This window comes from Jatropha curcas, chromosome 4 (genome assembly GCF_041381405.1).
Source record: "Jatropha curcas cultivar XTBG-Jc1 chromosome 4, XTBG_Jcur_1.0, whole genome shotgun sequence".
Lineage (NCBI taxonomy): Eukaryota > Viridiplantae > Streptophyta > Magnoliopsida > Malpighiales > Euphorbiaceae > Jatropha > Jatropha curcas.
Window position 1 is genome coordinate 32,080,104 of NC_143154.1, and position 20,996 is coordinate 32,101,099.

At 36.6% G+C, this 20,996-nt stretch overlaps 6 protein-coding genes across 8 annotated transcripts; all 6 read right to left on the reverse strand.

Annotated features, from left to right (window-relative positions):
- Window positions 1–161: 161 nt before the first annotated feature.
- LOC105645592 (growth-regulating factor 8) lies at window positions 162–2,569 on the reverse strand. Its single transcript, XM_012231230.4, has 4 exons — window positions 1,987–2,569; window positions 1,691–1,867; window positions 1,305–1,608; window positions 162–1,107 (listed from the first exon to the last, which is right to left on the reverse strand). Exons 1-4 carry the CDS (start codon window positions 2,327–2,329, stop codon window positions 507–509), a joined length of 1,425 nt encoding a protein of 474 aa, XP_012086620.1. The 5' UTR covers window positions 2,330–2,569; the 3' UTR covers window positions 162–506.
- A 1,481-nt stretch (window positions 2,570–4,050) lies between these two features.
- On the reverse strand, window positions 4,051–8,128 carry BLT (branchless trichome). Its single transcript, XM_012231229.4, has 2 exons — window positions 7,418–8,128; window positions 4,051–5,460 (listed from the first exon to the last, which is right to left on the reverse strand). The coding sequence occupies exon 2, from the start codon at window positions 5,330–5,332 to the stop codon at window positions 4,304–4,306; it is 1,029 nt and encodes a 342-aa protein (XP_012086619.1). The 5' UTR covers window positions 5,333–5,460; window positions 7,418–8,128; the 3' UTR covers window positions 4,051–4,303.
- A 953-nt stretch (window positions 8,129–9,081) lies between these two features.
- LOC105645590 (Lung seven transmembrane receptor family protein) lies at window positions 9,082–10,922 on the reverse strand. Its single transcript, XM_012231227.4, has one exon. It carries the CDS (start codon window positions 10,697–10,699, stop codon window positions 9,395–9,397), a length of 1,305 nt encoding a protein of 434 aa, XP_012086617.1. The 5' UTR covers window positions 10,700–10,922; the 3' UTR covers window positions 9,082–9,394.
- A 520-nt stretch (window positions 10,923–11,442) lies between these two features.
- LOC105645589 (endoglucanase 1) lies at window positions 11,443–13,959 on the reverse strand. Its single transcript, XM_012231226.4, has 6 exons — window positions 13,335–13,959; window positions 13,036–13,245; window positions 12,647–12,847; window positions 12,301–12,555; window positions 12,100–12,211; window positions 11,443–12,014 (listed from the first exon to the last, which is right to left on the reverse strand). The coding sequence occupies exons 1-6, from the start codon at window positions 13,554–13,556 to the stop codon at window positions 11,527–11,529; spliced, it is 1,488 nt and encodes a 495-aa protein (XP_012086616.1). The 5' UTR covers window positions 13,557–13,959; the 3' UTR covers window positions 11,443–11,526.
- An 816-nt stretch (window positions 13,960–14,775) lies between these two features.
- LOC105645588 (beta-carotene isomerase D27) lies at window positions 14,776–16,734 on the reverse strand. Of its 2 annotated transcripts, XM_012231225.4 has the most exons (6): window positions 16,192–16,728; window positions 15,734–15,826; window positions 15,533–15,594; window positions 15,291–15,397; window positions 15,114–15,209; window positions 14,776–15,032 (listed from the first exon to the last, which is right to left on the reverse strand). In XM_012231225.4, exons 1-6 carry the CDS (start codon window positions 16,573–16,575, stop codon window positions 14,983–14,985), a joined length of 792 nt encoding a protein of 263 aa, XP_012086615.1. In that variant the 5' UTR covers window positions 16,576–16,728; the 3' UTR covers window positions 14,776–14,982. The 2 variants fall into 2 exon arrangements, with proteins under 2 accessions (XP_012086615.1, XP_037495567.1); XM_037639639.2 differs by lacking the exon at window positions 15,734–15,826 and having other exon boundaries at window positions 16,192–16,734.
- A 1,170-nt stretch (window positions 16,735–17,904) lies between these two features.
- Window positions 17,905–19,756, reverse strand: LOC105645587 (GDSL-like Lipase/Acylhydrolase superfamily protein). Of its 2 annotated transcripts, none has more exons than XM_037639638.2 (5): window positions 19,475–19,756; window positions 19,100–19,230; window positions 18,836–19,021; window positions 18,439–18,697; window positions 17,905–18,332 (listed from the first exon to the last, which is right to left on the reverse strand). In XM_037639638.2, exons 1-5 carry the CDS (start codon window positions 19,710–19,712, stop codon window positions 18,091–18,093), a joined length of 1,056 nt encoding a protein of 351 aa, XP_037495566.1. In that variant the 5' UTR covers window positions 19,713–19,756; the 3' UTR covers window positions 17,905–18,090. The 2 variants fall into 2 exon arrangements, with proteins under 2 accessions (XP_037495566.1, XP_012086612.2); XM_012231222.4 differs by having other exon boundaries at window positions 18,779–19,021.
- Between the last annotated feature and the right edge of the window lie 1,240 nt (window positions 19,757–20,996).

A 20,996-nucleotide genomic window follows, 5' to 3' on the forward strand; every position in this document is an offset into this window, starting at 1 on the left:
CTTGGTCTTCGACTAAAATCAAGCTCACGTCTTTGTAAACAATTTTAATACCATCTTCTCGAACATAATTGATAAACATTTAGGGTATATATTTTGATGTTTCTCTATTTTAATTAATAATCATAGGAAGTTTCCAGATTGAGCTTAAGACATGGTATCAATTTCCTGTTAAAATTTTCACTAATTTCCTTGGATCCTTGTCTTTTAATAGCACAACAAACAAAAATAACCTGAACATTAGAAGCGGGAAACAGGCCAGGCATTGTGCTTAAGATTACATTCCCTCTAAATTTACCTATTCCCCGTTTCCCATAAACGTAATCCACAATACAAATAGTGAAGAAGAACACCAAGTGGGAGCGGTGCTATAGATTGCCCAACTAAGAACCATGTCCTGGCTCAGCTCTAAGTCATTTTAATCAAATTGAGCAATATTAGTTTCACTAAGCAAATAAAACAGAAAGGAGCTAAGCAGACAATTAATGAAAAAGCGTTAAATTAAGTAATTAGTTTTTGTTGTTAATGCCATAGCTGCTGCCATGAGAAGATGCCAAATTTGAATCAGCTTTTGCACCGATTGAAATGCCAAGGCACAAGGCTTCCGCTAATGGTCCACCAGGTGGTGAACACATCCATGAACCATGGCTCATCTTCTCCTGTCCCATCATTCCAAAACTGGCTGCTTGCTCATTTCCATTGTCTTGATTCGTTTGAACGCCACCAGCCATTGACAAAGTAAGAGATGAGAGTGGCAGTAGCTTCTCACCCGAAGAAACACAACATTCATTGCCAATTCCACCATTATTACTGCTTTCTCTCACTGCTGATGACCAAGCATCGAAGAAGTGCCTTGTCTCTTGGCTGCTGGGATTTACATTTGCTTCCAAGCTTGTCGATTTGGGGCTTAATAACAAGCTGCAATTTTCATTTAGGCGATGGGCTTGCAATGGGTGGCCACCTCTTAAATTCATATTCAAATATGAGTTTGAGTCAAGCTGTCCTTGTCTATAATTATATACCCTTTCGCCATCCTTCAGATAACGCCATTCTTGGTTGGAGTTGCTAGCAACAGGAACTGTCTCGCCTTTCAAGAACCATTCCAAGTTCCTTCACCATTTAATTAATTATTATATATATATATTTCAAAAAGAGACAAAGACACTATATTTAGTGTTCCAAAGTCACAAAATAAATAAATAACTAAGGGCCACATTAACCATAAATAATAATTTGTTATGATCATATATAATTAAACTAATAATTTTGTCAATGGCAAAAAAATTCAATGTAGATTAGTGGCTCACCTGGACTGATCATATGAGGCGGCAGCTGAGACCGTTGGACTACGGAAGATAGATAAATTATGGGAGTTTGTTTGATTAGGGAAGTGAGATTTTTGATTAAGCAATTGAGCCATGGAGTCGGTGTGTAATTCCACAGGCTTTCTTGAACGGGGACGGCTCTTGTGAGAGTGCCTTTCACAGTACTTCTGGTCAGGTGCCACATCCCTTGAGCACCTCCATTTCTTCCCATCTGTTCTTTTGCATCTCCATGGCTCTGGATCCGAGTTGCAGCCCGAAATCCCCAACTCTAATGAACCTTTTAAAGCTAAATAAACAAATCCAGTGCCAGTTTAAATGTGCAGTACTGTAAAAGATTGAAAATTGATACGAGCATTAGTGATATTTACCGTGGGATTGTGAGGAAGGAGGGTTTGATTGAGTTTTAGTGATGGGAATAAGTAACTCTGGAGGGATAGGAACAGAGGCCATCATGTACTTGTAAATCATAGTCTGCCTCTCCAGTTCTTGCCACTGAGCTGCTGTGAAAGGGACAGCCACATTCATAGACGACGGATTCATTTCTCCTATAACCAGACATAGGGATTACTGCAACTTTAGATCTCCCTCCTTTTCCTTTCCCAAGACTAGTAAGAAGTAAGAACTGAAATACAAGTCAGTACATAAAAAAAGAGACAAAATTTACCTGAGGAATTGAAGGCAAAAGGAGAAGAATTGAAAGAGTGCAGAGACGTCTTTGACCCCGTCACCGCATTGCTACCACCACTAGAACTACCACCGACCACCACATCGTATATATCGCCAAAACACGCAACACCGTTGCTTCTACCATAAAACATTGGCCCACCTCCATCAAAACCACCACCACTACAGCAACAAGAAGTAGACGATGATGATGATGATGACGGCGATGATATCACACCACAAGATTCCTTGTCTTGCATCCTTAAACCCAACCCAACATCGCACTCTTTAGCTGTAGTTCCTTCCTTTGAACACACAAAAGAAACCCCACTTCTCATTCCCATAATAACATAAAAAAACAATACCTCCAACTTAACTTTCCCATCAAACAAAAAAACAAAGAAAGAAACAACCCTTAGAACTCACGCCACACTGTATCTTGCACTTGAAAACAAAAATCTATTGTAAGAATTTCAACTCTTTCTCTCTATTCCTTTCTTATCTCAATATTCAACTGTTGTTGATAAAGCTAAGGTGTAGCGGTGCCGCCATTTTTAGCCATGCGGTTTTGCTTTGCTTCCTTAGCTTCCAACATTCGTACCCCTTTTAGAATACGGACAAAATTGCGCTTCCCGTCCGGCTTAACGGTCTTCAGTTCATGAGCCATGTTGGTGAATCACGGCTGCTTATTACTGGACATCATACTTTGACCTTTTGTTTTCTCTACAAAAAGCTTTTATTTGATTGGCTGTCACTTCCACAGTGCCTCAATCTGATTTTGCTTTCACTGTGTTTGACTACGTTGACTGACGGTCTCTGTCAAGATATGTTCCTTTCCGTCCAACACGTCGTTAACCATTTGTGGGGGGTCCATTTGGGTTTCGTGAGGGGGACCATAAGGAATTGATAATTGATGTGATGCAGTAACTAAATTATCATGGAGCTTAGGCCCCCACTGAACATTTTCTACTAGTACTAAATTTAGCATCCCAAACATTCAATTTGGACCCACTATTTCACAATTTTAAGTGCACCCTAATCCCATTTTTCCCCAAGATTAGAATTATCCATTGCCCATAATGGGTAAGTTTATATTCTGTTAGATGATTCTATTAATATGAATGTGGTGGGTTCTTTTCTAATCAATACTTACCTAATTTTGACTACTTGACAATTTTAATCTCTCATGGTAACTTCGGAATTTTGTTCATCTAGTTGACAAAATTTAAAAGGTAGTAAGAATTCCTTTTTAAGATAATTGAGAAAGAAATAATTGTTTAGATAAAATTCACTTTCGCTGAAGCATCGAGGTAAATAAGACTGAAACGAGTTCGCAGGTCGGGGCCTTGGGTTGTTGGGTCTGGCTATTGATATAAAATAATCGTTGTTTGGATTCTAGTGGGCTCTGATGGGCTGGGCTAGTGTATGTTAAGCCTACCAAAATTGAACCTACACTCTTGGGGTTAAAAAATATCATTTGTTAGGATAGAAAATCCAATGTTTTAGTAAATATTATATTAGTACGTAGTGGCTAAGATAAGGTTGTCCTGTAAACTGAATACATGCACATTGGCACTTGTATTATTTATATAATTATTATTATTGTTTTGCTAAAGAAGTCAAGTCGTAGACTATTTTATTGTCGAGAGTACACAATTCTTTTTGAATATTATAATGTACAAGTTGATGTGTCATAATATCTAAGAGCTCAACGTGACGGACAGTGGAAATTAAAAAGCTTGGGTAAGTGTAGCAGACAGGACAGGACAGGACAGGAGCAGAGGAATTTCTATTGGAGCATCCAATTTCCTTCTATCTATCTGTCTATGTCTTAAGTTGGTCTTCAACATGTAATGGGGAGCGATTAGCTGCAATAAGAATCTGATGCCTTCTTTTTTCTTATTCTCTATCTAGTAATCTATCATTTGAAATTGAAACCCAGAATGTGAAGAAGGCTTGATGATCCAAATGATGAAACTTTTTGCAGATCATTATAATAGAATAGCTGTCTGGCTTTGCTCAGATCTAAAGCAACATGGCACTTGGTTTCCATAAGCCTCAAACGAAAGAAAAAGAAGAAGCCTTCAAATATTAATAAAACACAAACTCATGTACATTTTATAGGAGTCTTCTCCCAGAAATTAAAATTGCAAACCCAAAACATGTTTACTGTATCCTTACAAACTTACAAGAACCAAAAAAACAAAAATGCTTATCGTTTCGTTTTTGAACAAAGAAACCAACATCAAAATGCAATTTTCAAATAAAAACCAAAATTAAAATTACTCAAGCAACAGAAAGAAAGAATGACAGTAGTTTTAACTGATAATGAGATTATTGGATCTGATGGGGCTTTTATGTCTCAACAGAATCCGTAGCTGAGCTTTTTGACACTCCAGTTTTGTTCCCCAGTGCCTACTTTTTGATCCAATTGCTCGTACAACTCGAGGGAATTCAACGAACCCTTTAATCCCTCGCTTTATATGAGGATTCTCAGATTCTGGTGATGCTCTTCGCTGAATTGTTACTGAAGAAACACTGCTAAGATTATCATTACATGAAGATGATTTTTCACTAGAGACTGCTCTCGTTGGATCTGCACTGTTATTTTCATCACAGAACTTGTCATCTAGAACTAGCCTGCTAAACTTGCCTGATAAATTAGCAGTTGCTTTAGAAGCAATTACCATTTCAGGTGATTTATGTTCTTCCATCTTGAACATTGGATTCTCATCAGATTCTACCTGTTTAGTTCCCTCCAATTCTAACAGCTTTTCTTCAAAGAAAAACTTCGCCTCTGCAAGCTTCATTTGAACCCTCTCTTCTCTTAACACTTCAGCCACCCTTAGCATCTTTCTTTCCTCCTCCATTTCTCTTTTCATTCGATCAATCTCTGCTTTATCCGATGAAACTTCTTTGGCAAGCCCTTCACATACTCTCTCTAATGCTTCTCTTCCTCTTCTCTCCTCAGCCAGTTCTTTAGCCAATCTTTTATTCATGCTCTCCCCTTTCTTTCTTGCCTTTCTTTCATATTCCAGCTCAGCTTTCAATTCGATGATCTGGGCTCGAGCAAAATCTAGCTCAGTCTCCATGATATGTTTAAAGGTCAGATCCCAAAAAGAAGCTGCAATCTTACGAGCAGAGAGAGGGAGGTGAAGGTGATGAAGTTGCTTATTGGTGTTAGTTTGGCAATGCTGGTGATTCGGATTATTATGATGCGAATTATAAAAAGGATTCTGGTACAATTTCCAGGTTGGGCAAGTGGTGGTGGTGATAGGTTCTTGAGGAAAGGATTCATTGATGGGATTTTCTTTGCTACTGATCATCATCACTTTCACGTCCTCCATATCTTCTTTCTATCGAATTTTCTATTATAAACTTTTCTTTGAAGCACTTCTCTTTGTGCTTTTTGCTTCGCTTGCTTTCTTTCTTCTTTTCCCTTTATTTATTTTTTCTTTTTTAATGAGGCTTTGCCCTGTCAAGAAAGCAATCGGGGTGTAGACCCATTTATCCTTCAACGCACTTGCTTTAAAGATGTGGAGTGTAAAAGGTAAAGATGTGCCACATGCTTAATTATAGCTAGCTATACTAGAGGAGGCATTGCCTCCCAATCATTCTTTCATCCGTCTACATCTATCTCGATGTTGTATCAAAAAGGATAATTAAAATATCATGTGATATAAAATGGTTATTTTGTATATACAATCCCTTCTTCTAGAGTGATAAACAAGTAGTGCGTCATGTCTGAAGTAGTGTGTCATGTCAGACTAAATTGATCAACATTGTATAAGTTAATTGTGTAACAAAAATAAATGTGCTAACATGTGTTTCTGTGCTCTTCTAGTGTCTAGACTACAATGACAGGCAAAATTGTGTTTCTTCCATCAAGCATCTATTATTTGCCACGAACAAATGATAAGTTTTAGTCCTTGCAGCTCATAAATGATCATGCAGAAGGAAACTGCAATTCTACTCCAAATAACTTAAGAAGCTCTAATGCTAAAAGTACAACGTTAATCGTAGGAAATTAGAAACAACTTTGTAATTGTATTCTTCTCACAATTTAAGGGAAAACTTGTGTTAAAGTTACTATCTTGAAGCAACATAGAGCAGTGCAGAATTTACTTCTCTGATGGACCAAAAACTGTGTAGCCTAATGAATGAGTTGGGTCCACCGGACCAACTAAGCTTCGTATATTGTCTGAGTCTCTTAGAATAGGGACCCCACTCTGGCTGGAGAATTTACACTCTAGCTGGATACGGAAGTTGGGTTACCTGATCAGTTTTAGCATGGCCCTATAACCAGGAAATTCTATCAAGTTCGAGGGTTAATTTATCATATAACCCTTCGCCCAAATATTGTATCAAGTACTAAATCAACTAAAATGATGGAGTTAAGAACAAATGAGCCCATCTATTAATACTGGAGACCCACAAGTATAATTGGGGATTCAAGCATCTTTACTGATGTAGCTAAGAAGCAACATATTTTGATAGAAAGCTAAAAGGAATGCTCTTTTTTTATTGTATTTAAAACAATGTGCCTCAAATGCTAAATGGGAAACTTAAATATCAAATAGAAATTGCTTTCGTAGGTGTAATTGATGAGATTCCGTGGACAAATACATTAGATGAGACCCATCTTTGCTGGTCCTCTAAAAAAGTTAACAGAGAAAGGACACCACAATCCATAGATTAATATGTGATGGGGTCCCAGTTATTATGTACTTATTCTACAGGTTCCACATGGATGTCTTCCATGATGTTCTCTTTTCGAGTGTTGCAAAAACCGATTTCTCTATCACTATAAATACGTTATGTAACCATATTAACATAAGAAACTCGATGGACACTGTGTTAGTCTTTGCCTTGATGATTATTCTAATGTCATTCACTAGTCTTCTAATTTCCTTTTAGGGGAGTAATTAGTCTAGTCTCATCAAACTTTTCCGATCATGACAGTATTAAATTGTTTTTACTCGAAGATTGTTTTGTGTAATTTGGGTTAAAGGAGGCATCCGGTCTGAGTTCTATTAGGCTTTATGGAAAAGAGGCATGTGCTTACACATGCAAAAACTAAGCATCCTAGATAACATGTGTTAGAATTGTCGCTTGAGAATGGAATTATAAACCTCTGTTTACATTTTTATATTTAGTAAGTTTTGTCTTCTATATTGATAGAGATTTATTCTTCCTCCATAATCATTTGATGTTTGTCTTTGACTACAAATCATAACCTTTCAATAATGTATTCGGCCATCTATTGTATTTGCCACCAAATCTAAATATATAATGGCATGTGAATCAAAACTTACACGGACTAGTTACCATCATTTATATAAACTTTATCATCAAAGTCAAATTTAAAAGACTTGTAGCTTTGGAAGGAGAAGAATATTTGGAAATGGAAAAAAGAAGACGAAGTTGCTGACCTTCCTTAACTTGTAGTGCTTGTGGTTGTGGTTCTGAAACTTGCTCTGCGTTCTCAGAAGTTAGAAGCAATTTGTTGGGGCCTGAAACCACTGAGACCTGTCTCTGTTTCCATAGTTTTGTTGCATGTGGATGTGCAATCTACACTTATCGCCGGCTCAAACCGATATCTCTCATCCACAGCCAAATTGGCGATCTCCGTCCTCCAATGCGGCCATTTCACATATTGGGCAATTTTCTTTTTCCTAATAACATTCTCATACCCACAGCACCGCAAACATCACAACCACGTACTGGTGGACCAGCCCATTCTCATAACTAGTATAAAAAGGGCCCAAATAAAAGACCCTGAAGCCTATTGCATTTGTTATTTGCAATATAAGATCCTCAAAAAACTTTCTGATTCTGTCTCTACTTCTGCTTGTAGATGCAGTTAATTTAATCCTTCATCTTCTTCGATCCTCATTCCGTGCTTGGCTACTGATGGAATACAATATAATTATTTACTCATTTCGTCAAACACTTGGCGTGCACTCTGTCAACAGAACTATCTTCACCGAATATATTTTGGCCCCAAAATCGTTTGTAATTTAGGTGCATCCTTTGTGGTTCTCTGCTTTATATCTGAGTTTTTTTCCAAACCTCTTGATATCAAAAAGCAATCGGTATGTAAGTAGAACCTCACTTGCATTCTTCTTCACAATTCAGAATGAGCTTAAATCCTCGAAACCAAGAGCATGTAGATATTAAGTACATTATGGTGCTCAAATTCACCTTCTCGTAGTTAGCAAAAAGGAAATCGGGGTTATATCTGTTTGTTACGCATAATCATTTACTCCCTGTCGTTTTTCAGAGTCGGCTTGTCTTTCAAAATAAGTTTATTTCGACGACTAGCCGTTCAATTCAATAAACTCAACTCGTCTTGATCGTAGACGACGGATTAAAAAGCGGACCTATCTCGCGTTAATAGAGGATAATTTTTAAAACAAACAATTGAAATAAAATCATTCAATAACACTTACTACCAACTACAAATCCAACAGCAATCTTGAGCTTGTTAAATTGTCTTAATTTATGCTACCAACGAAAATAATTTACACATTTTCCCCAGTGTCAACTTCTTTTAATTTTAATTCAAACCTTACATCTACTAACACAGGTTAATGTTGGCTTTTTTGGGTTGAATTCCAACCATTGCAAATAGATTTAACTCAGCGGTTTGATTTTGGTAAAGAACCAGCGTCTGATTTCTTCCTCACTGACACTCAGGAAAATATATATATATATATATATATATATATATATCGAGAAGATCATATTCAAACATGTGAAAAAATGTCAGATTGGTTAAACATCTAATTGCAGCACTACCTTGATCAGCTACAAGATAATACTTAACATGGTTAAAAACAAGGAAGAGGTCATCTGGCAGGTGACTTCATGTTTGGAAACAGGGAAACTAAAAACCACATAGAATCTTACGAGAAAAAATGTTTGTCATCAACCAAGTACATTGAATGTAAAGATTGGATCATTTAGGATGCTCACAGACTGCTATCAAATACTCACTGTATGGAACTAATTTGCCAAATTTGCTTGATAGCTACTGCATGAGAAAGCAACAATTACAATGCAGATGAAGCTAATTAGAAGCAGACATAGCAAGGAACCAGTACAAACACAACCCATTTGCCATAGTAGTTGTTGAAAAGATTTAGTTTCAGAACGTATACAGTACCCAATATCGAGTATCAATGACAGATGAAAATTTATCAGACTATACTATTTTAACTTGAAAGTTCAAAAACATAGTAGATCAACAAGAACATAAAAAGAAGCACATAATAAACAGTCACATTTACCCCTCTTAACAGTCAAAATGATCATGAGGACCCGATCATTGAAGCAATTATCAGGTATCTATCTCAATGTTCTCAATTTCTTGGCACAGCATCTTCCTCTATAGCTATCTAACGCAATTACAACTCGAACTCATCTTCCAGCTTCAATTGCTCTGCTGCAGCCTCTTCTTCCTCATCATCAATCACAAAATATGGATTATGTGCCTCAGGCTTAAACTTTAACCCGGTAAACACATAAAATGCCAATGTAGCCAATTCTCCAGCAACCACGCTAGTCCATAGAAACTTATACGAAGTAATAGTCTCCAAAGCGTAAACGACCACACGGGTAAAGTAAATGTAGCAGATTACCACGATATAATACTGCCTAAACAGAGTCAACTTCATCAAATTCACAGCAGCCTTCCCGTCCGTTCTAGCGGCCTCGCGCAAGTTCTTAATGGACCAAACAATGGGGAACAAGACGGCACAGCAGCACACAACGTCGACCAGCAAAAACACCTGCTTCCAGGTGATCCAATCCTGCCCATAGGGTCCTGTTTCATCGATGACCACCTGAGCAATATTTGCCACTACCTGGAGAGGAATTACGATCATCAAAACCTTCTTCTCCTTGTCCTGCAAGTAGGGCTTCAAAAACGACCATCCGGTCCCAATCAACACAATCAAAGTAAATAATATGACCCCCTTCAAAAAGCTGAACATATAAAACAACACATCCCATCCATGCGCGCTACCAGTCTTCTTGATATAAGACTTATCCTCTGCCTCACATAATAAATTCAAAGCCTTCAAAATAACCACCGACAGCATGAAGAAATGGATCCTAAAAACAGTGAGTCTTTTCTTATACAGAACGTGAATCCATAATCCCGCGAGAATAAAATAAATGAGGGAGAATAAGAAATAAACCCTAGGGAGAATCGTCTTGCCAGCAGAAAGATAATCACGGTTGCCATTCCTTTCGAGATTGTACATAGCCGATTTGACGTCCATGGATACCTTGACCGAGCTCAAGCAATTGGCAAAAACGAGAGTATGCTGATCAGCGTCGTTTTCAAGGAAGATAACGGTGAAATTAGTCTGACCATTTTGGAGCTTATTGAAGGTGTAGACGTGCTTGATGAGGTCCGACTGGAGAGCACAAGTGATCTCCCCGTCCTCGAGCTGCTGGAGAACGTGGAGCCAAGAGTCGCGGGTGCAGAGGAAGAATCCGATCCTGGAGAGATCGAGATCCGGATTCTGGTTAGAAAGCTGAATATGAGAGACATTGAGCTCGAGTTGACCCTTGTGGGTAAATCCGAACTCGTCGAAGGGGATAATCGGGCGGTCATCGGATCGGATATCGGAGGATCTGATCTCGGCGAAAGAAATAGAAAATAGAAGAGAAACAAGTAAAGAAAAGAGAAAAAAACGAGCCATGGATCTGAGAGACGGGGAGAGGAGAGGGAGTTCTCAGATCTAAAAGGTTCCTTAATTGCTTATGCCTCGTTTAGTTATAGTATTTCCGAAGCCAAGGAATTAACTAAAAAATAGTTAGATATATGAAGTTAACAGGAGACCAAATGGAGGGATGACGATGTCGGTCGAGTGAGAGATAGAGAGAGATGGAGTCGTGCAAAGAGACGATTTCGATAATTTTTTTAATTTATTTTTTTTTTCCCACTAAATAACGTAACATAAACTGGCAATTTTGGGCTGAGATTACAATATTGGATGAGAGGTTTTGCTTTATTTACTGATTTTGCCATCATTTGCAAAAGTCTGAGTCTAGTCTTCCTTGGCTGATTTTCTAGGTTGAATATTAATTATTTATTGCTTTTTTGCTCCCACGTTCCTCCGGTTGGTCCGTCAAAGCTGTCAAAATAAAATAATTTAAAAATGATATTTTGCTTTCTGCCCTCAAAATTGAATTGAATACTCAAGTCTCCGGCCCATCTTAGTCGGCCCATGATAATGATGGCAAATAGAAAAAGTTAGTTCTCTTGGACTAGGCCTAGCCTAAAAGCCCAATCGATGCCATTCTATTATCCATTATCAGAAAGCAAGATTTAGCATTCATTTTGATATTTTTTATTTCATTTATATGATACTTTTATAGAATTAAGATGAGTTAATCATTTTTACAAATATACTTAATACTCTTTTGTAGCTTGCAAAAAAGAGACAGAGTAATATATATCTCAATGTTTTATTAGAAGGATATTAATCCTTGACAAAGAGACATAATTATACTAATTAATACATTTTTAGTTTTTAGCTGATAAGAAAGCAAGCGCACCAACAAATGGTGCATTAATGTATGTGGCAGGCTCAGACTGCTGGTAATTATTCCGGTCATCTGCAAAATTGTCTTGGTTATCAGGACCACCAATTATTGCTCCGACAAGGACATTGGGATTGGGTGAAGTAGATTTGAAGTATTGGAAGCCATCGTTGCAGGAAATGCGTTCTGGATGTGTATGTATAGATGGTACAGAGGAACCCCTGTGGTGAACATGTTGAGGATACTTATTTCCGAACCCCACCATGTAAGACATCTTTGCTGGATTATCACCTAAAATATAATCAACCTGCTTTTTTGCCGCTGATTCGAGTGACTCTGCTGTTACTACTGAACCTCCACACTTGACCGCTCCTCCATTTGAACTAAGATATTTAGAATATGTCAATAGAAGGAAAGCTGTGGAAGTTACATACTGGAGATTGCTTTCACTTGCTTTATATAGAAGCCCTCCTGCAAAATGTTAATTTTATGTCATTTTTAGCAAGATTAGTTAATGATTTTACAGTAAATAAAAGGGTAGGAGAAAGTTGGTTACCTGGAGTATATTGGGCCTGGGAACTAGAAGTTCCTGGAATTATAGAGCATATGTAATTGTCTGAATGTGCTTTAAATGACTGAAATTCTTCTGTACTTTTCTCCAAGAATTCCTGTTGGAAATCCCAAAAGGAGTCTAAAGCTTAATTGATCTCATAAGATTTTATTAAGGTGAAATAGGAGTTTAGTTACGGAATAAAACCTTGGAAAGAAGAATTTTTGTCCCGGGTCGCTTGTCATCCCAGCTAAAGGAGTAGTCATCCTCATCAGCACCCATTGTGTGACCGTTTGATTGGATGTAAGCCAGGTACGAGCTATCCTGTGAGGCTCTGTGAAGCCAGGATGCACCCCAGAGAAGCTCATCCTGATATCCTGAATAAGAACAGTAAAATGGGCAAACTGCTGACTTGAGAGAGTCACTGTAAGAACCTCTATACTTGTCTGCAAAATCGAATACCTGCATGATCACAATAATCTTATTTTATTAATGGAAATGGTAGAAATTGAGGAAGACAAGAAACTAATTACTGGATTCTGTGGATGCATACTTTCATTGCTGTCTGAAGCAATTTGGAAGAATAAGAAGGATCAGAATCTTTGAAAACAATTGAAGCAGCAGCTAATGCAGCGGCTGTCTCAGCAGCTACATCGGATCCAGGATTTTGAGTTGTTACTTTGTATACAGTGCGTGGTGTGTCCATATCTTCCGGCCTCTCCCAGCACTTATGATCCATGTTTGGATCTCCAACCTGAATCATCCAATACCTACGTCAGCTTTGTCTCTTGCTGTCGTGTAAGAGCTCAATATTATTGCTGTGGTTATTTTAGCCTTTTAAACATGTTTAACTTGTAAATTTTCTTGCACCGTAAATTTAATAAAAACATGTGTTATCTTTTAATGTCTGGGTCCCAAAAGAATTAGTGTTTACGTGCTCACTTGAACATATAAGGTGTCTGGGGTGGCGGTGGCTGCTTTTAAAAGGTAATCAGTACCCCAACGGATTGCAGATTTGGCATTATCTATCTGGTCATGCATAGAGCTGCCAAATTCAATGACACTCCATGACAATAATGTAGTAGTAAAGGCCATAGGAAGCCCAAATTTGACATTGTCTCCTGCGTCATAGTACCCGCCAACTAGGTTCACCTGAAATCCAAATCAATACGCAAATTTGTCAGTGTTATACGCATTCTGTAACAAGCATATCAGAGTTTCTTCATTAGAATTATACATACATGATAACTGGAGCCATCGGACAATCCAGAATCGCCCCTCCATTTTAACCTCTGGTTAGCCGGCAATGAGCCAGACCGCTGACCCTCAAAAAAAAGGATGGATTTTTCAAGAGCATCACTATAATCTTGAGGAGTGAATGCAGAACAAAACTGGGTGAGTGAAAGAATTGCTATGAGAAGAATCTGTTTCGTCATTAACGAAAATTTATCGACTCTAACCATTCTTCTTCACTTTTAACTGTAAGTAGTTATGAATTAGAGGACTCAAACTGAAGGGCTTGTGGGTCTGAGTTGAGGGAAGAAAGGTGGAATTTATAGAGAGGGAGATAGATGCAAGAAAATGGGGAGTTCGTTGTTGGTCGTTAAAAGTGAGAAAGACGGAGAGCGTTTCATGCAGCTCACGAGATCAACTCCGCAAATTTGGACGTTTTTTGCTGTAGGGACGTAATCACATTACTTGATTGAAGCTGCTTTGTTCAAAATTATAAGAAACGACAGGAAAAATACACAGCCAAAGAATATAAGACTTGATAAACCATACACTGATAATTTTCGTGGGTATTGCATATTAAATTTCAAAGTACAAAAGCAATTGAAACCAACAGGAGATAAAGAGAGTCACTGTAAGACATGCCGAAGTCTTAAAAGCTGCGCAAGTTAAGTGAGAATTGTTTATCTTCTTAGATAAAAAAGAGTAATGTGTTATTGGTTGGGCAAATTCTTCAACTTTGGATACCGTAATTAATGGCAGAGTATGGAGTGCTGTATCGGATTTTGTAGACACATATTTTGTCTTTTAGCAAGGAAGTCACGGATACGTATAGAGCTAAAAACAATCACTCACAAGAGTTTACTGTTATCCACAATTTGCATCAACAGTTTTATTAGTTAAGACTTCAATCCGTTATACCTCAACTCATGTGATTTAGAACGCAGAAGTCAGACTTTGTTTGCTTTTTTCTTTCCAGCGCCTTGATTTTTGGATTTCTGTCATTCTATGAACCCACAAGCAGCCTAACTTTGGACTTTCAACCTGATGGGTATATGATGTCTTTGACCATCTCAGCACATCTGATTGACTTATAATCTTCTGATATGCTATGTTGTTTGTTTGAGTGTCTTCTTTCACCAAGTCGGGCCTCTCTTGGCTAAGCTTATACATGTTCAGGTGATGTACAGATGATTTTTCATCAAATAACTTTTAACTGCTGTGAAATTTAATTTTAAATGCTGAATTATGTTATGAAACACCATCTTAAACTCTCATTTCCAAGTGGTCAAATGACTGAAAAATGAAAGAGTTTTAAGTACTGATAGATCAAACAGTTACCTACCTGATTAAGAAAAGTTTTTGCAGAGTAGAAAACGTTGAACCTTAATTAGCCTAATTTGAGTTTGTGCTGATATGCTTAGAGAAAATAAAGGTTATAAACAGATAACATCAGCCTCAAAGAAATTGCAGAATGTTATTCAGTTTATCGGTTTGATATTGCAAAATTATTACAGATCCTCAAGATTTACAAAACTGAAAGAGATATTATACTTGAGCCTTAAATTTTACATTTAGAACAACATATACTTTTGCAGAACAATGATGACATGTATAAATAATTACATGTTACAGGCAATTGAACAAATAACCATCCTTTCAAGCTTGCAGCTTATGACAAACATCGAGGTTTGGACTTGCCATGGAACCTGCCGATGACAGCTATAGGTAAGAGAGAAGGAGAGCATTGCTTATTTGCCATAGAATACAGCACAATATTCAAAACTTACAGATTTCTGCAAAACAAGATTGTTTGGATACTGGATCCTCTTCAAATGGAGGTGGAGCTTGTCCGTACACCATTTCACAGCTCATATCTTCAAAATCTGATATTTAAAGGCAGAAATCACCACTATGTTCACAGTAGTTTTGGCAAATTGCAGAAAAGTACAGAAGGTGAGACTTACTGGGATTCATGGTCAATGGTAGTCCAAATTCATTGGTGAAGAAATCCTGAGTAGGAATCTTGCACATATTAACACACATCCCTACACACCCACTATTCTCAAGGTACCTTGATCAAAAAGAATTTGCCAAAATTGCATTTAGTCTCTAAAATTTACCATAAAGAATAAACACAACTACCACTAATTAATTCCTTTCCTCATGAACTGTGGCTATATTTTGCTTCTACAGCAGATTGCTCTACCTGCACTTCTTTATATGAACTCCACTTCTTTGCTTCACCCCATTCACCTCCACCTCCACAACCTAATTCGATCAACACACAAAAATTTCAACAATTTTGTAAGCGTCATTTGGGGTATATTAGTATTAGAACTGCTAGTTTTGTAACTAAACACCCTGAAAAGCGACATGCAGATAAGAGAAATTAGTATTGTTATTCTACCTTAGAAGGGCCAACCAACCATTGAAAGAAAGGCACTGTCAATGCAGCATTGAATTCTGCAGCCCACCTTGTTGGTGGAAACAATTTCTTGAACTGCAGTAAACAGCAGATGGGTAAAGATTCCTGCTTTTCTTTCAAGTTTACGTGGTAGACAAGCTACCTCGTGCCAATTGCAGAACCATCATAAATGAGCTTAAAAACTTCTCCTTATCGACCATATTAGCACAAACAAACTGTCCAGTCTATATCAAGAAACAGAGAATTCTGTAGGCTTCATTGCGTGCATGATAACATAAAGTTATCATTAAATTCAATTTTGTATCAGCAGAATTATGAAATTAAAAATGACATTTGTATGACAATCATTTTGTTCGCCTCCTAATCACAAACACTAACATTTTTTTGACCATTCCAAAAAGGAAAATGAAAAAGAGAATTGACTATTAGGCAACTAGCACCTGCTCAGGTGCGCCTGGAGGTAGCATGGACAAGAGGACCTCACGAACCACTTGCTGCTGCTGCAGGCGATTCCTTCCTTGCATTACTCTCTTTGAAGCATCAACGAAACTCTCATAATCATACCCAAACCACCCTTTCTCTTTACTAGCATTCCCATTTTTGGCTGGAGCAGCAAATTTCTCCATCTTCCTTGCAAAGAGAGTCATAAATGCCTTCTCAAAGAAGCTATCATTGTACTTCGTTTTCTGACCCATAGGAGCTGGCTCTCCTGTCGCCTCTGCAATTCTACACCTAATCAAATTTCTAGGTACCCATTTCCGCAAAGAATGATTCTTTCGAGGTACAGTCGTAAGCTGGACAGTTTGGAAGCTTAGAGCCACCATGAAATTATGGAAAATTGAGCTTCAATATTAAGAGTTTCGCTTAAGTATGTTTTAGTTGATAATCCTCACGTTGTTTTGTTGGGGTTCCAGAAGCAGAAGAAAGAATTGATGTGTTAAGGACAAAAAGGTGTGGCTGGTGAAGTCTGATCCATAAATATATGCATATTTATTTGTAAATGTATTTCAAATAAATTTGAGCAACACAAGCACAGAGGATGGCATTTGAGGCCGAAAAAGATGCCACGCTTGGATTTCAGGGTCCCTAGAAAGAAAACAGTAGTACAACTTGAATTGCACTCTTGGAAGTTAGATGGGCTCTAACAACTAAAAGTAATGTGGGCCGAAGGTGGTCCAATAAGCCCGATGTGAATCAAATATAAGTAAGACCTAATAGCCCAACAAGGAGCACATACTAGGACCAGAAGAGGATAGTCAGGTCCACCCACATTGCACTTAAATGTACATTCTTTTACTACATTGGATGGGTGGATGCATGGCTATAATTAAAATAATTCTAGAATGTCAATTCTTTTGGAAATATATTGTGTTGTTGTTGATGATTTTCTATTTAAAATTTAAATCAAATTGACCAAATGACTATAAAATCCAGAGAAGTTAGCAGATTATAAATTAACATTTTAGGATAAAAATGTTATTTATCTCATTTATAAGTTAGCAGAGTAGTGCATGCATGGAAAAAAGAACCTCAGGGTTTAATTCTCTCATTTATTTCTCCACGTTTCTCTTTAATAATTTCACATTGTCTAGACAGACCATACAGACATGTCCTAGTTTCATTAGTTTTAGGACATACAAAAATGAGCACATATTCATTGAGTATATTCGAGTTGGATCTATATATTAAATTCTGCCATGGTGAACGAATGTTTCTATTTAATGAATAGGGACCGAGTGTATGGACTCACCCGAATAGCAAACCAACTAAAAATAGTTTTTTTTTTTTGCTTAAACAAGTATATTTATGACTTCCCGAGAAAAATATAGATAAAATAATAATCTTTTAAAAAATATTTTTTGATTGGCTTGATGTATCTAGTTCTATACTTCAAATATAAACAAGTCATATCCTTAAAGCAATAATATTTTTTACACGCTAGGTTTCAGGTACGAAGACTCGATCTATTTAGACTCTAGCAACGAACCAAGTCATAATCTAAGTAAGAGACAGAGTCAACAAGCTTAAGCTTATACAAGCTTAACTCGTCCCCACGAAGGGTTGTTGATAGTTGTGTCAGAAACGGTTGTAGAGTTGACCTTGTCCATACCATAAATGCCACTGAAATTTATAACATATGCTTTCTATATTGCTTAATTACATCAATTTTAATTCATTTTCAATTAATATTTCTTTGAAACAATATTAACTTTGATACATTGCAGAAATTTTATAAGGAAAAGAGACTGTATAAAAGGGACAGTCTATCAGATTATCACTGAATTATTAGCTTAAGGAGAAAATACATCTGGTTTACGTAATTAAACTATCTAGCTTAGCTAGGAATTATAACGGTAGAGCTCCCTTATATTAATAGGAAAGCTGACACTTTTATCTCCGTCGAGCAATTTTTTGGCAATGATAATATTAGCTGCTTCTGTAGGGTGATATGCATCCCAAAACAGATACTTGGACCGATCATTGCACAGAACAGAGCTCCAGCTGCTTTCATTTCTTTCCTTGAAGCAAACAAACGGTGGAAAGTATCCTCCGCAACACGGTTCATATCCATCCTCAAATCCTACCATTAATAACATGGAATTCACAGAAAATAATTAATGTATACTTAACTGTTCTGTAGAGAATAACTTAAGAATAAGATGAGTATACATTAATTGCCAGCTTACCATATTGACGATAATTATGGATGAGGCTTAGGACAATATCATAAGAATTTGCGAACACGAAGACAGATTCTGGTCCCATTTCTTGGTTTAATCCATTTAACATCTCTCTCAATTTCTTGTTGTAGCCTTTGATTAATTCGTTCACATTTACTGAGCATGTTCTTCCTGGTAGTAAACTCAGTGCACGAATAAATGGAATGCAACCAAGTGGTCCAATCCCAACCACGATGAACTTCCTAGCTCCTAAATTGTGGAGTCGCTTCATGCAGGAAAAAAAGAATTAAAATTTCAATTGGTAAATTAGTTAAGCACTCGTTATCTAAATATTAATTATCACCACCTTCAGCTGTACAGTGAGATTGGAAACCATAAAATCCTGGAACACAGAAGGAGAAACCTTGTTGACTCCGAAAAATGGTATGGACGGTTGGATATAGTTGAGTATATCATTGGACCCTGTAGTTAATGAGAAGATTGCTTTCTTGAGGAACTCCCTGGTCCCATGCTCTCCCATCACATTCACCATATAACTTCGGCTTTTCTCAAAATAGCTTACCTGTTGTCCTAGAGGAACTCTTCCAATCTGGTTCAGTAAATTTCAAATTGTAAAAAATTATTAAAATAAAAGTATGATCTCTAATTATAAAACGAATGTACTTACAAATAAAAATCCAGTTTGATCCAAGATTCCTGAGGCGCCAGAAGCATAATTTATTCCTCCAATAATAGCACTAATCTGAGTGTTTGGTGCTAGATAAGGAGGTGGAAAAGTCTTAGCTCCAAGCTCCTGACCTGATTACCAATGCATAATGTCTCAAAAGTCTTTTTCACAGTTAAGAAAAATTACATAGAAACTATTGTTTTGCCAAAACTGTGTTTATCTTGGTCGGAGATGAGATGGATTGCTAAATCCATTAAGGAATAGTATTTTTTTTTATTTATTATTAATCAAGAGTGTCTTTCCATCTCCGGTTTAACGGTTAAAGAAGAGACTAATCTCTTTCGAACGAGAGTGATTGAGAAATAGTAAATTTACCGATAATGTCAGGTATGGTTCGACCATTGGTGAATCGTCCAGTGGGTCGGCCACCAGAAGGCTTGAAATCAATACCATAAGGAGGAGAATTGGCCTTTGAGAGGGTAAAAAAGTAGTCGTTGTTCCCTGCATCCACCAATGAATCGCCGAACACAAAAGAAGTGAAACTGTGGCCACAAATAGCCTTTAAGGTCAAAATCAAGAAAGTTGTTAACATTAAACACCGAAAAGTTGTCATTTCACCCACAAGTCCATCAAAATCCGCTAATTGTCTTAAGTGGTCTGTGCGGATTTTTAATGGCATATATAGACAAAGCACACCGGTTATAATAAGTCATTTTTTGAATAGGTCATTTGGGAATTGGTCAATTAATTACATATATTTCCTTTTAGGGAGCCTGTGGATTCTTACCTGGTTTGTTGATTAGGTGGATTGTACTCAATTCTTCTGAAAGCAGACCCAGATGTTAATTTCAGTTTATTTATTTAACTATAATTTATATTTAAAGATAGTTACATGATAATAACTTCAAAATTGATTGTTAAAATGGGACTTTTCTATGTATTTAATTTATAATGTGACATATATATATCTTAACAAATTGAAAAAATCATATCATTCCAAGTATATTTCTAATCTTTTTTTCTTTTTTTGCATTTAAGATGTACCGTATCTTTGGTTTTAAGAAATAGTTTATATTTGGACTAAAAATAAAAATTTGTCTACTTTTGATGTATGATCGTCTATCAAAATTTACAGTGTATCATAAAGATAAAACTTAATTATACTTGAGTGTATACGTTCATTCATATTTCAATAAAGACACATGTGAAAACAAATGAGAGTATTTTTATCGGGAAAAAAAATTAAGAGTTTAGTGGTAAAAAAAGTTTACATATATTCGTAAAGTTTTTTTTTTTTTTTAAATATAAGTATCTTATTCATATTCATCGGTTAGAACTCTCTGTTGCAATAAAAAAATTGTTTTTGATTAATATAATGCATGAGGTGATTTCACTGATTCTGATAGCTTAATTTGTTATAGACTAACATTAAAATCTTATTACAGTAGCTTTTCATTTTGAGGCCATAAATCACTATCATCACATGTTGGGTTTCAATTTCTACGAGTGAAATAGCGAAGCATCAAACATGCTTACATAGAGGTTTGCTTTTAGTTCCTCCAATAGAATATATATATAGATAATTAAAATTCATAAAATTAGCAAAATAAATAAATACGTAAGTCATTTTCCGAATAAATAATATGAATGCCCTTTTAGAGAGATTTGAACCTGACGTTAGGTATTAAAGATTTATTATTTTTAAGTGAGCAGTGCAAAATTTAAATGCAAAGATATATATAGCTCTAAACGGTAAATAAGGAGACTTTAATCTTTCAAGAGAATGTCAAATTACATACTAAAGCATTAAGACTTTATTTGGAAAAGGGAAGAAATAAAATAATGGAAAATGAAAAACAACAAAATATATTTTTTATATTAAGTATTTTCTCAAACA

Coding starts and splice junctions, on each gene's coding strand:
- LOC105645590 (XM_012231227.4), bottom strand. CDS start 10,699: ATGGCTCGTTTTTTTCTCTTTTCTTTACTTGTTTCTCTTCTATTTTCT.
- LOC105645587 (XM_012231222.4), bottom strand. CDS start 19,712: ATGACAACTTTTCGGTGTTTAATGTTAACAACTTTCTTGATTTTGACC. Junction 19,231..19,474: donor AACCATACCTGACATTATCG/GTAAATTTACTA, acceptor ATTGGTAATCAG/GTCAGGAGCTTGGAGCTAAG. Junction 18,333..18,438: donor CCATAATTATCGTCAATATG/GTAAGCTGGCAA, acceptor TATTAATGGTAG/GATTTGAGGATGGATATGAA.
- LOC105645592 (XM_012231230.4), bottom strand. CDS start 2,329: ATGGGAATGAGAAGTGGGGTTTCTTTTGTGTGTTCAAAGGAAGGAACT. Junction 1,609..1,690: donor TCCTTCCTCACAATCCCACG/GTAAATATCACT, acceptor TTGTTTATTTAG/CTTTAAAAGGTTCATTAGAG. Junction 1,108..1,304: donor GCCTCATATGATCAGTCCAG/GTGAGCCACTAA, acceptor TAAATGGTGAAG/GAACTTGGAATGGTTCTTGA.
- LOC105645589 (XM_012231226.4), bottom strand. CDS start 13,556: ATGGTTAGAGTCGATAAATTTTCGTTAATGACGAAACAGATTCTTCTC. Junction 12,556..12,646: donor TGCTTCAGACAGCAATGAAA/GTATGCATCCAC, acceptor GTGATCATGCAG/GTATTCGATTTTGCAGACAA. Junction 12,212..12,300: donor CAAAAATTCTTCTTTCCAAG/GTTTTATTCCGT, acceptor GATTTCCAACAG/GAATTCTTGGAGAAAAGTAC.
- BLT (XM_012231229.4), bottom strand. CDS start 5,332: ATGGAGGACGTGAAAGTGATGATGATCAGTAGCAAAGAAAATCCCATC.
- LOC105645588 (XM_012231225.4), bottom strand. CDS start 16,575: ATGGTGGCTCTAAGCTTCCAAACTGTCCAGCTTACGACTGTACCTCGA. Junction 15,595..15,733: donor GGTTGGTTGGCCCTTCTAAG/GTAGAATAACAA, acceptor TGATCGAATTAG/GTTGTGGAGGTGGAGGTGAA. Junction 15,033..15,113: donor ATCTTGTTTTGCAGAAATCT/GTAAGTTTTGAA, acceptor TGTCATCGGCAG/GTTCCATGGCAAGTCCAAAC.